The 15,515-nt window shown below is 42.2% G+C and overlaps 1 protein-coding gene across 2 annotated transcripts; it reads left to right on the top strand.

The window, feature by feature from the left end:
* Positions 1 to 2,809: 2,809 nt before the first annotated feature.
* Positions 2,810 to 13,534, top strand: XRCC2 (X-ray repair cross complementing 2). Of its 2 annotated transcripts, XM_080578890.1 has the most exons (4): positions 2,824 to 2,965; positions 3,670 to 3,906; positions 7,036 to 7,117; positions 12,551 to 13,534. In XM_080578890.1, the coding sequence occupies exons 2-4, from the start codon at positions 3,904 to 3,906 to the stop codon at positions 13,264 to 13,266; spliced, it is 801 nt and encodes a 266-aa protein (XP_080435016.1). In that variant the 5' UTR covers positions 2,824 to 2,965; positions 3,670 to 3,903; the 3' UTR covers positions 13,267 to 13,534. The 2 variants fall into 2 exon arrangements, with proteins under 2 accessions (XP_080435017.1, XP_080435016.1); XM_080578891.1 differs by lacking the exon at positions 3,670 to 3,906 and having other exon boundaries at positions 2,810 to 2,965.
* Positions 13,535 to 15,515: the final 1,981 nt, after the last annotated feature.

Genomic DNA, 15,515 nt, shown 5'->3' with positions numbered 1-15,515 from the left:
GACTAATTTTCTGCCTGTAGAAACAGGAGTGCTGCAGCATAGAATCCCTGGATACTACAATCCACTTAAAACTATACTGCATTAAGGAGGATTCTGCATTAAGGAGGACTCTGCTATTTAGGAGACAAACAGAGTAAGGAGCAGGTAGGATCCTGTACTTCTGGTGCTCACTATCACTCGAGAATGCAGCAGAGGAATATGAAAGAATGGAAATAGAACCAAAAAAAAAAGAAAAAAAAAGGAGAGCAAAAAATCCTGGTAAAGAGATTTCTTGCTTACCTATGTTACCTATGTTTTCCTCTAAAGGAGCAAGGTAAATGCAGAGATTTACTCTACACAGGAGCAAGGTAAATGCTGAGATTTACTCTACACATAGGAAAAAGAAAAAAAAAAAGGCAAAGGGATGAGACCAACAAAGGGATGAGAAATACATATACAGTTTTGAAAAAAATATAATAATATTGAATTTGGTAAGATGCCAGTGGCGTTGACTGCTGAAGTGCATGGAGCAGAAGTTTAGGTATACAAGGATCTATGAAAGGCTTGGGGTTAAAGGCTGAAGTGTGTATCATTGCCAAAACCTAGCTTTTTTATCTGCAGAGAAAAGAAGTACATGTACTGACAAATAAATGTAAAAAGCACAAATGTGATTCTTTATTAAGGCAGAGTGCTGTCAAAGTAAGCATCAATTTTCTAACTTCATAATGCCAGCCACACTGTATTAAGCAAATGAATGCAAAGGTAACATATGAGAGGTGGTTACAGCAATCTGTCTATCAAGATGACCGCTGTGTTTGATTTACACATTTCTAAGTGTTATGTACTAAATATATCAAGCCATTAAAATATCCACTTTTTACTGTTCTGGTGAATTCGATGCTTTTACCCTCTCTGGAATCTTTGTCACTTGATCTCCATTCAACTGTGACACTTCATCTTGCATTAGATTGTAATACCAAAACTGTGTTCGCCCATGCAGGAGAAGAGTTCCCATAGGACCCTACTGGGATACAGACAGTGATAGGTGACGAGGTAGGAGGGGGTTTCAGTCAACTGGCATTTATGCGTACTATATATTTGATGTTTCCAAATTCAAACAGCAATCACTTTTTTAAATTAGCGCAGCAGCTTTAATTAGAGAACAGCAACAAAGAAGCTATAATTAAAAAAAAAAAAAAAGTGGTTGATGCAATGAGTAGTGTCTTTGTCATAATTCACAATGAGTCCACTCTACTGTTGGGTTAGGTTCAATCATCAGTCAGCTTCAAGGGCAATCACTTCTAATTAACAGGCCTTTTGAACTCTTCCAGGGAATATGGTTCAGACCTCTAAGGTACTGTAACAACAGTCAGAAACACAACTCTTAAGGTTGTCTGTCCCTTGTGGTGGCTTTTCCCAAAACGTGAGGCAGAGGCTTCCTTCAAGTAAAATTAAACTAAGTACTGCAGTTGTGTTTTGTGCCACGTGTCCCTGTGTAGCCATCCAAGCTCACTAATCACCTTCCTTGGCTTTGATAATTTTGCATATGTATCCATACACAGAGAATAAGAAAAGCTACGACAGCTGTCCAAAAGAGACCATCTCCTTTCAGTGATTTAATGAGGGATATTAGGACTTGACATTAGAAGTACTGTCTGGAATTAGGTCAAATCTGACCGTCCTTGTGGAAGTATCTAAAACCTTGATTTGGGTGGCAACATCAGGGTGTTTTGAATTAGAGGGAGAATATTTGGGGCTGAAAGAAGGTTGAAAGAGTAAACAAGGCCTATGCCTTTCATTTGAGGTTAGGTTTTTCAGATTTGTGGTGTACTCAGGCTCAAGCTAGCTGAGACTTCTATACAGACAAACTTATTTCTTTGAAGAAACAAAGAACTCCACCACCACCAGTTTCTCCTCCTAACTGTAAGAACGTGCAGTATCGCTGATAACCTTGCTAAACCCAAAGGGATGATATCACCGCTGCTCTTTGATATGCAGATACGGGGAGTGGGATTGCTATTCTTATCCTGCTGGTTTAGCATTTAGCCTATGGAAAACACAAACAGGTTCTCCACGTTTTCGCCTGCTCGTCATCCCTCACGCTGCTGCCTTGCACAGTGGCGGTGGACAGGCCGCGGTCCTCAGCAGATCCCACTGCCGACCGCGAGCACGCCACCGCCTACGCCAGAGACATGCCGGGCGGTCGGATCCTGCCCAGGAGCATCGCACGCCATGCGAGCCCGGCTCGCTCAGGTGTATGCATGTATGCAAAATATTCCAGAGCTCTTTTCATCTAAGCCATAATTGCGAGCTGGCTTCTGCGGGAGTAATTTCGCAGGCGTCGGGGTTTCATGGTGGCCACGCGGATGGGTTTCCTTTGAGTCACTTCAGCCCCAAGACGGCCATTTCCGCGGATGGGAAACATTGCTCACATTTCGCCATGCAAAACCAAGGGAGCAGGACTTCCCTGGCCACAAGGCTGACAGGGGCGATGCCCTCAGCGCCCGCAGGGCACACCGCAGCCTCGCACCCCACAGGACGCTGACCTGCGCCATGCCTGATGTTGCTCCCCATAGGGGCAAGGTGGTGGTTCAGGGCCACCAATAATGACCAGGAGCAAAAATAAAAGCAAAACCCACACCAAGAACATATAAAAAGAAACGCTCTTAAAAATAATAATAATAATAATAACAAAACAAAATTCTGCCTCCCTGCAGTGATCAGTCCCTCGGGAATGCCATAAGGCGCCACAAAGCGCCGAGGCGGGACTCGAACCAGCGGGACTCGAACCCGCGACCCCCAGAGCAGCGCCCCACAACCCACGCCGGGCGCTGAGCCACGCGTGCGCCGGGAGGGGACAGGCGGGCCGTTCCAACGCGCCTGCGCAGTGGCCGCCGCCGCCGCTGGGGCCGGAGCGGGGAGCGGCGCCCCCTCCCCCAGCCGCGCCATGGGTGACGCGCTGCGGAGGGCGGAGTCGGGCACTCAGGTGAGCCCCCCCCCCTCCCCCCCCTCCCTCAGGGCCCCCAGCCCCGGGCCGCCGCCCGCCGCCATTTCCCTCAGGGCGGGCGGGCGGTGAGGTGGCTGTGGGGTCTTTGTTGGTCGTGCGTCCCCTCGCTGTGCCCGGGCGTCGTGTAAACGCTCCGTCCGCTCCCCGGGGGGGTGCGGGGCAGGGCAGGGTACACCCGGCTGGCCGCCCTGCCCCCGTGCTTGGCGGTGTGTGAGGGGAGGGGAAGGCGCAGAGCCGCGCCCCGCCGCCCTGCGAAGCGCCTCAGGGTGAGGGAGGCGGAGAGGGGGCGACACGGCGGGAGGGTTTGTTCCACCAGGAGAAGCTCCTGTCACGGTGGTTCCCAGACACTGCCGCCTTCACGAGTGTCTTCCTCGCTGTCCCCCTCCCAAGCCGTGGATGGAGCGAGGAGGAAGAGCTGTGGAAACGAACGAGGAGGATTTGGTTTCAATACAGCGCGCAAAGTGGAGTTGCTTTCGTGTTCTTCAGAGAAAAGGGGGTTGAGTTTTGGGGTTTGTTAGTTTTCACTGCCCTTAAATGTTTACTTGTTACTTCGACTTCCAATCAGCACGTTAATTAGGTGGAGATGTGTGTTACTGTATCATGATATGCAAAGTACAAAAGCATAGAAACATGCATGATAGTAAGTATTTATTTCTTGTTAAAGCTCTCTCTTTTTGTTCAAGGCACAAGTTCTTAAGCCCTTTTGGCACATAAAACACTCACAGCTGCCCAGTACCAGCAAATACACACAAATTAAGGACATGTCTTCCACTTGTGTCCAAGTGGGTAAATGCATTTGTCCACATGAGCAGCACCAGCTGGGAATTCACATGGCAGAACAACCAGTGGTGGAACAGATGAGCAGACCTGAACAAGGGAAGAACTGACAACCAAGGCATTGAGAAAGAGTAACGACCATGGTAGAGAAAAATGCTTAAAGCCCTTGAAACAGAACTTCATTTAAAGCAAACTTCCTCAAATAGCCTGATGCATAATATCTGACTTCAGTGAGGGTTAGGCTGAGACCGCAGTCTTACAATTTTATTCTTCAATGTAATTAATGCAACAAATTAGAACTTCTCAGAAAACACCTTTGGTATCTCACAACAAAATAAATGATAAATTGCTAGCATACATCTTCATGCCCAAAGTTTACAAAAGCTCAGAGTGGTTGTAGTGGTTGAAAATTAAATTTTGTCTCATACTTGAGATGTATTTTTGTTTATAAATAGCCTGTAGGTTAGCTCACGGCCTCTAGCAGAGCTAGAGTATTTAATTTGAATTTCTTTAACATTTTAATTAAGTAATATCTCTGACAAGACCTACGTGTATTCTTACATTTATGCATAACTTCATTGAATCCAATATAGTATAAGCATTACAATATATTAGTCAATGGGACAGCCCATATGCATATTTCTTTATTAAAAAGATGGAATTGATAAGCCATAAAAGACATTACTGAAATACTTCAGTCTCGTCAGTCTTGTTGTCATTAATGAAATTTAACCCAGCTGTTGCCTAGCTCATGCTGGATAGCTTGTTTTCTACCACGTGTACCTGTGCGCAGCTTCTTGTTTGTGTAATTGCATTTCTCAAGGACACGTATGAGCGAAGACCTACCGCTAGCATGCTGCTAAAAGGTTATGTTTTGTACAAAAGAAGATGAAAGCATTAAAAAGGAAGAAATGAGCATCTACAGTTGAATTAGAGAATCAGATGTCTCTAATACATTATTTGAAATTGCAGGCTTCTTTTTTTCCTAGCTTTTTCCATTGCAGTGTTTTATCCAGCAGTACAATGTCCACAACACAGCATGAGACACCCGACTCCCACCATCGAGATTACTCTTTAATTGCCATAGATTTTTCCCTCCTCCCACATAGAAGACAGTGTAAGAAGGCAACATGGAAATGCCCTCCCTGGAGCTGAGCCAAGGCAGCTTCTGCTGATTTGGGAGAACCCATATTGTCCCTGTCTTCACTGTCTGCAGAGGTGAGGGATTCCTGTCTGGTGCCTCATCTCGGTGCAGCTTTGCTGCCGTCACTTCTGCTGTGGTGTGGACAAACCTTTGTGAGATCTGAAGGAAAATTGTTCGCTGTTTCTGCCAGAAACCCCATTGCTCACAGCGTGACACTAATGAGGCGAGTGCCTTTGGAGATTCTGCTTCAGAACTCGGAAGTAAATACAAGTTTGATAAAAACACAGGTGCACTATCATCAGCAAATTATCATAAATTACCTACATGAGCACTGCTCAGAGTAAGCACCTGTAGTTATTTAAAATGAATGTAAAAACTCATCATTTAAACAACCACAGGTTCATATTTAAACGATAGAGATCAATCTATTGTGCGTTTCCAAAGCTGGAGCGGTAATCTTAAAGAGGTAATAGTCTAAGAGGAAAGCGCTCTTAGTTTCCAGAAAAGAAAGGGGGAAAAAAAAACCTGTGGGGAACGTATTTGTTAACGTAGGAATGAAATTGGGAGCAGGAGGCAGCATCACCATGTTTTGACCATCCCGTGGGGCCTCGTGTCCCAGCCCAGCAGTGCTGGTGGCACCCGGCATCGCGGAGCACCGCAGTGGTCCTTCCTATCGCTGGGAACCGAAGGGCATCAGAAAGCAGCAGCCTGTGGTGGTTTTCCTGTTTCTCTCGACTTCCAGCACCAGATGAGGGGGGTGAGATTCCCGGCCTTTCTCCAGGAAGGGAAGCTTCTCCTCCCCACAGCCCCGGGCTGCGTGCGTAGGGTCTGCAGCAGTGCGGTTGGTAGTCGCAAGCTCCTAGTTTATGTGCCCTCAGAGACGTTCGTGTGTTCTTGTGGATATAAATCCATCCAGATTTTTACTTTGGTCAGGTCACGGAAGCCTACTTGTTCCCAAAACACTCCAGAGTTCTCCACGTTTGCTTTGTGCGCTGCACAAACGTAACAGGAGGGTCTGCAGATCCCGAGCGAGGTCAGTTCGAGTGTTTTATGGCCCTTCAGTGAACATGTCAGAAAACTCCCCTGGAAATGTGTGAACAGGCAAACAAAGGCAAACACATTGACATTTTGTTAATGGAAGGGAATGTTAAAATGTCAATGAAAATGTCACACTTAAATTCCCATCATGACCACTTCAAGTAAATTCAGGGCCATTTAATGGGGCTTTATTCTGCTATTAAAGGCAAACACATGCACAACTGTTTAAACAACTTTTAAGACAATTCAGAGTAAATGCTCCTCATCAATATGGCAGGGAGGAAAGCAAGATAAGGCAGCGCATGTTTAGAGGTTTGTGCCCACTGCTCCTTTCATGACTGCCTTTAAGGAAGATGCAGTAAAAGCAAACAGGATTTTTTCATTTGGCTTAATTTTTTAAATGGCAGCTGGTTGTCTTGGAGAATAAAATTTTCAGCGCCAGGATAGGTGCTGTGGGCGTCCTGGTAGTGTCCTTTCCCGTGTGCGTTAATGTACGTGTGGAATAACTGCTCTTGCACAGGGCGAAGTGCTAATTGTGTGCCAAAACTGAAAATAATACAGGTTAGGCGGTCCATAAGAGTCCTGCATACTTTTCAAATGAAATGTACATGGTTTTACTTATAAATATGCAGAGAGGCTGACTCAGGAGACTCATGAGGGGTAATGCTCTGCCTCTCAACCTTGTGGCCTTGTGGAGGTGTGGGTTATTACAGATGCTCTGCTATCCCTTTGTTGTGTCGAATGGCAGCACTGCTCTGTACCAGAGGCAATCCCTCTTGCTAGTTTACCTGTGCAGCTTTTTCTGTTTTGTTTTGTTTTGTTTTGTTTTTCTTTAAGCTATATTTCTCCCAGTGTATATCCACTCCTTATCACCACTGAATCTGTGTGTTAATTGTTTGTAAGGACGCTGCTGCTGCTGTGCCCAAAGACTGTGGGGGTGCTTATGTATTTATAAAAATGTTTTCAAATCAAACCAATCTTTTGATAGGACTGTCATTGAAAACTCCCGGTTCTTGAAGTCCTTTAAATGTGATTCCCAAGACCCATTATTTTGAGCTGACAGCATGTCTCTTCTATCTTTTTTTAAAAGCTACTTGCACGCCTTGAGGGCAGAAGTTCTCTGAAAAATCTTGAACCTTGTCTGTTTGCTGAAGAAGGATCTCCCGTTCATGGTAAAAATGTATCTTTATCCTATTTATGCAAAAATGTCAATGTAAAAATTTTCTCAGAGAGAAGCATTCAAATAGATCTTTTTACCCTGGATTCAGAATTTTAACTCTTGATGTGATTTTAGGCAAACCAGACAAAATGAAATAATGCAAAGTCATCCTCCTGAGCATTATTCTACTTTAAAATGGTTTATGGGTATTAAAGCACAGGTGTAGGTGAGTAAATACCAAGCATGTTGGTTACCATAGAGTTTTGCAGATATTTGTTCTACATTGTCACTTACCTTTTTTTTTAATTTATTTTAATCAGTGGTCTAATTTTAATCAGTGGTCTTTTTGACACCAGTGCAAGTTTAAGGTAGTGTCTTGTAGCCAGAAGTTTTACAATCAAGATTGGATGTTGTAATGAAAGAAATTGCTGAGCTAAATAGAAATTAACGCAATTAGTAATTTCTTGATTATCCAGGAATTCTGCCTGTTTTTCCAGATTGTGTGAAATTTCATGGATTCTACAATGGAAAAGACTACTCTGATTATACAAAACTAGAAATGCACAATAAAAAAAGGCGTATGAATGGCAAACTGAAAGGCTCATGCTGTGAGATACCACAGTCGTTGAATATATATATACATATATGAATGAATGGGCTTCATATGAAAAGTATGTGGCTGCAGTGGTTATCAGCATACTTGTCTGCAATTTGAATTCCCACAAATTATAGAAGGTTCAGAAGAAATGGCAGAAAAAGCAATAAAAAGAATCAAGATAATTGGATGAGAGATGATGCTTAGTCTACAAATGCAGTCTCTGCGAGACCATTCACATATTATTTTGCAGCACTTGGGAGTACATTAAGGGTTTAGCAATATATGATTCCTGCCCCTAGAAGTTTCAAATGTGATATAACAAAGATAAAGGGCAGAGAAATCCTGGTAAGTCATTGCGAATGGAGGGGAGTATGGAAGATTATTTAAACGCTCTCAGTTCTGAATTGCCACAAGAAGAATTAAGAACCAGTAGTGAAAATGGTGTAGGCTTCAAAAGGCTCCTGGAGTTGTAACGCGTTTTTTTGTTGTTGTTTTGTTTAAGAAGAAATGTTTTTATTTTAAAAGAAATGCAGCTATAGGAAATGCTGATATTTCAGTCTATTTTTATGTACTTCACATACAAGTAACAAATGTTTGAGACTGAACTGGGCCTGCTCTGGTCGAACAGCCTCCAAGAAGCCTTCCTGGGATTCAGTAATTGCCCTTGGTGTTGCAGTCAACAGGGTTACATAATTCCATTCCCAAAATGATCAACTTTGATTTTAAAGCTATGTAGGTTGTTCATGTCTGTCTAACAACTCTTCCAGAACCTGAGTTCTGAGATGGCTGGAAACTTTCTAGTTTCGTCACTGGTTTTTCCCTGTGCCAACACATACATTGAGCTTGGGAAGCACTTCTGTTTTTCTTCTGCTTTTAACAAATGGCATCAATTATTGTCTGTACTGGTCATGCTTCTTGGCTGACACTAATGGAGTTGCATAATGTTAGCAGAGATCTTTATATGTATAAATGGCCTTCACCTTTTATTTTATTTTTGCTTTGTCTTTTAATATCACAGTATATATATTTATGTGAGTCCATGTGTTATTTTGATGTGTGTTCTCGTTATTGTCTTAAATCCCTGTTGAAGATCTACCTCTCCATTTGTCATGAACTTGGCATTTAGTAGGTCATTAGGGACTACTGGAACACATTGCCCACAAAGAAATGGTATGATTAAAGCAACGTGATGACCTCCATTTTTCTTTTTCCCGATGGTATTTGTAACAAAGCTACGTATATATGAAGTTTCAATAAACCATGTAAAGGTTACATCATCATTAAGTGTTCGTAACATGTATGTCAGAATACTACAGAATAGGAACAGTTAATATAGGTAGTGCTGTGATTCTGAGTGTGATGGAACTGTATATTTAAGAAGACATAAGTATTAATTACATACCATTTGAGCTCTTCTGGAATGGAGGAAAAGTGACATGAGCTTTAAATAAGCTTCCAGTGTTGCCAGGCATATTTCTCCTCTGGCCCTGCTACGAAGGTATGGGTGTCCACATAAAGCTCAGCAGCAGTGTGACACCCAGAATGGATTTGGAATAAATATTATGCCTTTCTACCCCACTTACAGATGGTGCAAATATTAGTGAGAGTTTCTGCATGGTATTATAAGTCAGTAGCCCAGTAACTTAAAGGTATTTTATGGTATGAAACCTGCAAAGCTATTGCTGAGTATTCTCAATCGGCTGCTTCTAACTCCAGTGTCAGAAAATAGTTTTACCAACATTCACTAATGTAATGATTACAGGAAAATTTTAAGACTAATGTAGTTCAAACAATAACATGGAAAAGATGACCAGAACTGAGCACAATGTTTTAGTTAAAAATATATTAGTGTTATATGAATATCGAAGTTTATGCAACATTGCATAGCAGTGGAGCGTTGTGCTCTGTAGTCTGCCTGTAGTGGGCCAGCTCCGCTTTGTCTCTAGTTCAAGCTGCTACGAGCCAAGCGATGTGTTGGGTTACTCCTTAAAACATACTTTTTGAATTTGTCAGTGCTGAATTTCCTATGAAATCATTCTGATAATCTATCTTGATACGTTAAAACCTTCACAGGCTTAAGTTATTAACCCAATTAGTTTGTCTTCTCCACCTTTTGCCAAGCTAATGGAAGATCAGTCTACTGGTAGATGAACCAGTAATGTTGGGCAACACCAATTCTAATAAAAAATTTCCCATTAACTTTCTTCCACGTTAAAATGTCTATCCCTACTCGGCCTCCCAGACCGTTTCCATCCCTTGCCAGTATCTCTTTACTAATCCTGCTCTCAAACTCTTTTGACATTAATGGATGATGCTGGTACTGATCACCTAGTTTCTTCCATGACCTAACGTGAGAGATAGTGTCAGTGGCTTTTTGAAAACACTGCTGGCCACACTTCCTCCTCTGCTGTGTCACTGTTTGTCCACCCGGATCCAGAAGGATGAATTTCCCCTCGTTATCTTACTGCTACAGCCTGGTTGCTAATTTAATGAAACCCTGCATTTACAGTTGTTGCTATAAATGGCTTCTGTTTTGCCCCAGTTCTTTTTGTGGGCAGTCTCCTTAATAATCGTGAAGGCACAGAAATCCCCTGCTCCCTTGAGGTTTTCTTACAGTCCAAACTGTTAGTCTTTTTGGAGCGTCAGCATAATGTCCGTGTTTTGGTCAAATTGCAACCCATCTTTTGGGGCAATATGGAACAAACTTTGACAAGTGCTTAGCTGTCGTGCTGTTAACGTTTATAAGCCACCACAAAAACTCTTAAGAATGATTTTTCATTGAGCTTATAATTTTTACTTAAATAAGTGTGTTAGTTCTGCCAATAAAGGTCCCTCCAGTGTTGTTCTGTGCATTGCAGGTCTCTTACGTAATGTGCTACAGAAGGTTATACGGAGCTCCTGATAAAACATCTTCAAACGGATAGAGTCAAGCACTTCACAGAATCATTTTTTTGCATAATACCAGCTAGTAAGTCAGATCTGCCCGCTGCTGCTTCTGAAAGGGCAACAAAAATACTTTGTTGTTTTTTTTTTAAACAAGGTATTTTGCTGTGATGGTAGGTCTAGCAATCTGTATTGTAGGGTGGCCCAGTCCAGTCATTGGTCTGGATTCAGCAATGCCACTCAGGGTGGCAGAAGCCTTGTGCCGAAACCTGTGGCAGGCAGAACATACAGTTTCTTCTTTAATGACAGGTGCCTTACACAATTGCTCTAAAATATTTCAGTAGACTTGAAATAGGAGGGCCTACCCAGCATATTTGGAAGGATTTCTCCCAAGCTGGTGTCCTATTGTCACAGGTTTGTTATGTCAGCAGCACAATGGATGTAGCGCAGTAGAGCATCAGCTGGCTGCAAGTGGTGGAGCTGGATATTGCGACTTCGTAACAGGAAGAGAAAATGAAGATCTATGTCATAGGACGTGTAGTCACCTTTCATCTCAAAAGTGGGGAGAGCCATTCAGAACAGATAAATGAAGGTTTGGGAGGCAATCAAGCTTTTTAAATAAGTTTCAAAGTATCAGAATTTCAGGAAACTGGTATTGCAGTTTTGGAGGAGCAGGGAACTTGAATACGGAGAGGCGGGCAGCCCGAGTGCCACTGAAGTGGGCGAATTGTCACATTAGGTGTAAATTCCTTTCAACACTTGCAATGGGTGAAGAGCTTAATTCTTCCTCACCACGCTCTGCCCCTTGTCCCAAGCTGCATGTTGACATTATATGCATGTGCAAACAAGGGCATCCTCTGTGAGTTGAGGTTACCCTGTTAACTCAGGCAGGCACAAACACGTTCAGGTAAAGTTGCAATTAATTCTCTGCTCTTGCATCCTGCTCTGGAAAGCTGTTAGCCCATTGGCACTTCTCAAGGCCATAGAAGTCCATGACCTTCCTATGGCTATAGTTGTGTGATTCTCCTTACTGCTTATATTTACCCTGCTGCCTAAATTCCTTGATATCATAAATAATCCAGTGTTCTAAATTAGAAGTTTGGAAAGGACACCTAATAAATTAACCTTTTTTTTAGAGCCTTGCTCTGATTTTAAGACGTAAGAGGCCTTTGGAAAAGGCTTTAGAGTCCCTTGCATTCACATTTGAGCTGGTTTCCTAGTCATGGGTTATGCTTTTTTAATTAACTTGCTAAATTCACGTGATATTCATATTACTGACACACACAGATCAGGCAGTTAGGTTGAGTGTATGTATGAACAGAGACCTCTGCTTCAGACAGCACTCATTGTCTGGAGTTCAAGCAACCTGCGAGACCCTTTCTGACAAAGAAGCAGCTTCTTATTATGGTCTCATAATAAGAATCGGTGTGTTGTGGTGTGTGCAGCTACCAAACAAGCACATTGCAGACATGAAATGTTGAAGGACAGCCTGTGCTGCAAAAATAGCTATGCCAATGTGATTTGAACCTCTAATGTCATCTTTTTTTTTTTCTTCGCTTGTCCTCTACTTTTTTTTCCCTAGTTTTATGTACATAACATAAATAGATGGTTTCTTAGCCACTTTTTTGTGTAGCAGTTTCCTTTTCAACCTTCATCTACCTGTATTGATAAATGAAATCCAGTTGCCAACCTCTTAGTGGTATCATTGTCCTAGATGCTATTGGCAGGCTTTTTTTCAACCGTTGCTGCCAGTTGATTTTCCTCACTTCAGAGGCCTGCCTTGAAAATCGGAATTTCTCTTGGTAGATGCCAACCAGGATTTAAACAATTTTTATGGCTCTCAAAGCTTTCAAAAACACATTTTCCAATTAGTGGAATAGTGAATATTGGTTCAGTAAACACTGAAATTGGACTCCGAGCTATAAATGGCCTCACGTGACAGCTTGCTTCTTTGTTTTTGAACAGGAGATGTCATTGAATTCCACGGTCCAGAAGGAACAGGAAAAACTGAAATGCTCTACCACCTGGTAGCCCGCTGCATCATTCCAAAGTCAGGAGGAGGACTGGAAGTAGAAGTCATGTTCATTGATACAGACTACCATTTCGATATGCTTCGTCTAGTGACCGTTCTTGAGCACAGATTGGTGCAAAGCACAGAGGAAATGATAAAGCAGTGCCTGGGAAGGCTATTTCTTGTGAACTGTAGTAGCAGCACCCAGTTACTTCTCACTCTTTACTCTCTAGAAAACATGTTTTGCACTCACCCCTCTCTCTGCCTTTTGATTGTAGATAGCATATCGGCTTTTTATTGGATAGACAGAAGCAACGGAGGGGAGAGTCTTAACTTGCAGGAGATGAATCTGAAGAAATGTGCTAACTTTCTTGAAAAGCTTGTGAGGGAGCACCACTTAGCCCTGTTTGCAACAACGCAGACAATTATGCAGAAATCTACAAGCTCTGCAGAAAGCTTTTTTCCTTTAAAACTTCAGCATGAATTTGATACAGACTATAGGCCTTATCTCTGTAAATCATGGCAACAAATGGTAACCCACAGGATATTTTTCTCCAAGCAATTTAATTCTGGCAACAGCAAAGGTTTTACAGTCGTTTCTTGCCACCTCAAAAAAAACAATGTTGTAAAACGTTCATTTAGTATTGCAGAATGCGGTGTTCAGTTTTAATTTCAGTTTGTTTTTTAAACGTCTAGCAAATCGTGGTGCTTAAGGCCTGGTAAGCTCTAAGTAGTTTTTAGTACCTTTTAAATGAGCTGTTTGTTGCTGGGTGATTAAGGATTTTTGTTATCATTTTCTTAAAATTTAGCGAAGGGCAGGAAACCTTAACGTTTTTGAATTACTGTTTACGTTCAGTCCCAGCCAGTGAGGAATGTTGGCAATTATTTGTTTGTGCTTAATGCAGGAAGCGATTAAATCAAGAAAATTATAACCAAAGTCATTTAAAACTCCTAGTATCCTTCATTAATGTAACCTTTGTGATATGCAATCAAATGCACTGACTTCATTTCTGAGTCTTACTGCTTTTTACTCCTCTTTTCCCAGGGTACAGACGTAGAAGCCTGCTTTTCCATGGGGTAGACTGCAAAAAGGCCAAGTGTTCACTTTTCATAAATACTGGTCTTGGTTCGTTCCCAGTAGCCTAGGGCATATGAAATGCATTCACAACTCTGCCTGAAGACGAGGATTCGCTTTCACAGCCTGTTAAAAAGCAGTAGTCCCGACCATGGTTCTCCAGCCTCACAGTCTCTGTGCTTATTTTATCACGTGCTCGGAGATGCAAGGGTTGCAGGTGTTTCGACCTTTAGACGGGTCTGGGTTTGAAGAACCTAAAGCTATCACAAAAATGGAACCCTGTTGCCATAAACGAAGGAAAAACAGCTCTGGGTACTTGGGAGTTTGCGCTACATGCAGCAAGCTGTTTAGTCTTTGAAAATAATGAAGGATGGGCTATGGGTTGTTGTGGGTGGTGTTGGTTTGTGTGTGGTTTTTTTTTAAGATGTATGCACACACATAAATTTCTTCCCTGCCCTCCTTCATTATTCCCTCCCACTTCTTTCCCTTCCCCCGCTCTCCCTAAGAAATCCAGGAATGCCATGCCTCTGGTCTTCACCAATATGCATTTGCCACATGTAGAACATTTGTGTGCAGGATTTGGCATGCTACGTGTTGCAATTCTGGCAGAGAAGATTCAGAACTTATGGGAAATGCCCTACAGTTCTGGCAATGGATACCGTATTATTTATTAACCTAGAGTGCCCTTTGAAAGCTTCAAAGTGCTTTACAAGAAAGAAAATTGCACACAGTACATTATTTAATACAAAAACTTACATTAGCTTACAAATTTAAATTACTCAAACAAGGGGAAAATATTTCTCACAGCAATATTCGTTCAGTCATGTTGCACAACACGTTTTATAGTTTAGATTGAACAGATTATTAATAAAAATGCATATTTAAGAATAAGTACCCAGCACAGTATCTTTTTGACGAAGATGCCTTACCTTTTAATTTCCTGACTTCTGAACCCAGCCTTTCCAAGCTGAATATACCTGAATTCCCAGCAGTACACAAGTGGGCTCGGGTGCCCAGGCTTCTGGGTATGGAGCTAGGAATGTGTGTCCATCCTCTTGTTCATGGAATTGGGCATCCGCATGATTTGGCTGGATGTTTGGAAAGGTTCTGGACAGCTGTGCATCCCTCCAGCCCAGGGCCCAGCTGGAGCAGGAGCTGTTTCCAGAGGCTTTGGGAGGAGCATCAGAAAAGTCAGTTCTCACTGAGAAGTGCTCCTGGCTTCTACAACTGCGTTTCTGGGGAGCTCCTGACCACAGGTTGCGTTCAGACCAGTGTCTGATGGCCAGTGATCAAACCTATCCTCCGTGCACTCATCCAATCCAATTTCAACTTACTTATCCCCTTGGACTCCGCCACATCTCTTCAAAATTATTTCAGTTTAATTATTCTTTCTGTGGGAAAACTTCCTTTTTTTGTCTCATCTCCAACCATTTGATCACTTCATGGCTTCGGTTCTTTTCTTGTGAGCCATAATGAGCGAACGTTCCCTTTTTAACATCTCCACAGAGGTGATGGTTTTATTGACTTTGTCATTTCATTTGTGCTTTCTCTTCCATCATGACCGTTACTTATTTCAGAAGTTGTGTAAGTATACAAATACATAAAAAGCAGAAAACTTAAACATTCAATCTAGTCTGAAGTAGAGTTGGTTCTTTTAATATGAGTGAATGCTTCCACTGGGAATTAATTATTATACAGACATACCTGCACTATTGTAAAAAAAAAAAAAAAAAAAGAGAGAAAAAAAAAGAAGATGCAAACAGAACTACAGACCTTTTAAAAGTGAAAATTACACAACTACATGATTTGTACTTTAAAAAAATCAACAAACCCCTTTTCTATCA

This window comes from Anser brachyrhynchus, assembly GCF_964034855.1.
Source record: "Anser brachyrhynchus genome assembly, chromosome: 2".
NCBI classification, from domain to species: domain Eukaryota; kingdom Metazoa; phylum Chordata; class Aves; order Anseriformes; family Anatidae; genus Anser; species Anser brachyrhynchus.
This window is presented reverse-complemented; position numbering and strand designations above follow the sequence as displayed.

What these genes read in the sequence shown, in the direction of transcription:
- XRCC2 (XM_080578891.1), top strand. Translation starts at nt 2,927, where the DNA reads ATGGGTGACGCGCTGCGGAGGGCGGAGTCGGGCACTCAG. An exon ending in GGGCGGAGTCGGGCACTCAG is followed by an intron (nt 2,966 to 7,035) that starts GTGAGCCCCCCC and finishes TTTTTTTAAAAG; the next exon opens with CTACTTGCACGCCTTGAGGG. An exon ending in AGAAGGATCTCCCGTTCATG is followed by an intron (nt 7,118 to 12,550) that starts GTAAAAATGTAT and finishes GTTTTTGAACAG; the next exon opens with GAGATGTCATTGAATTCCAC.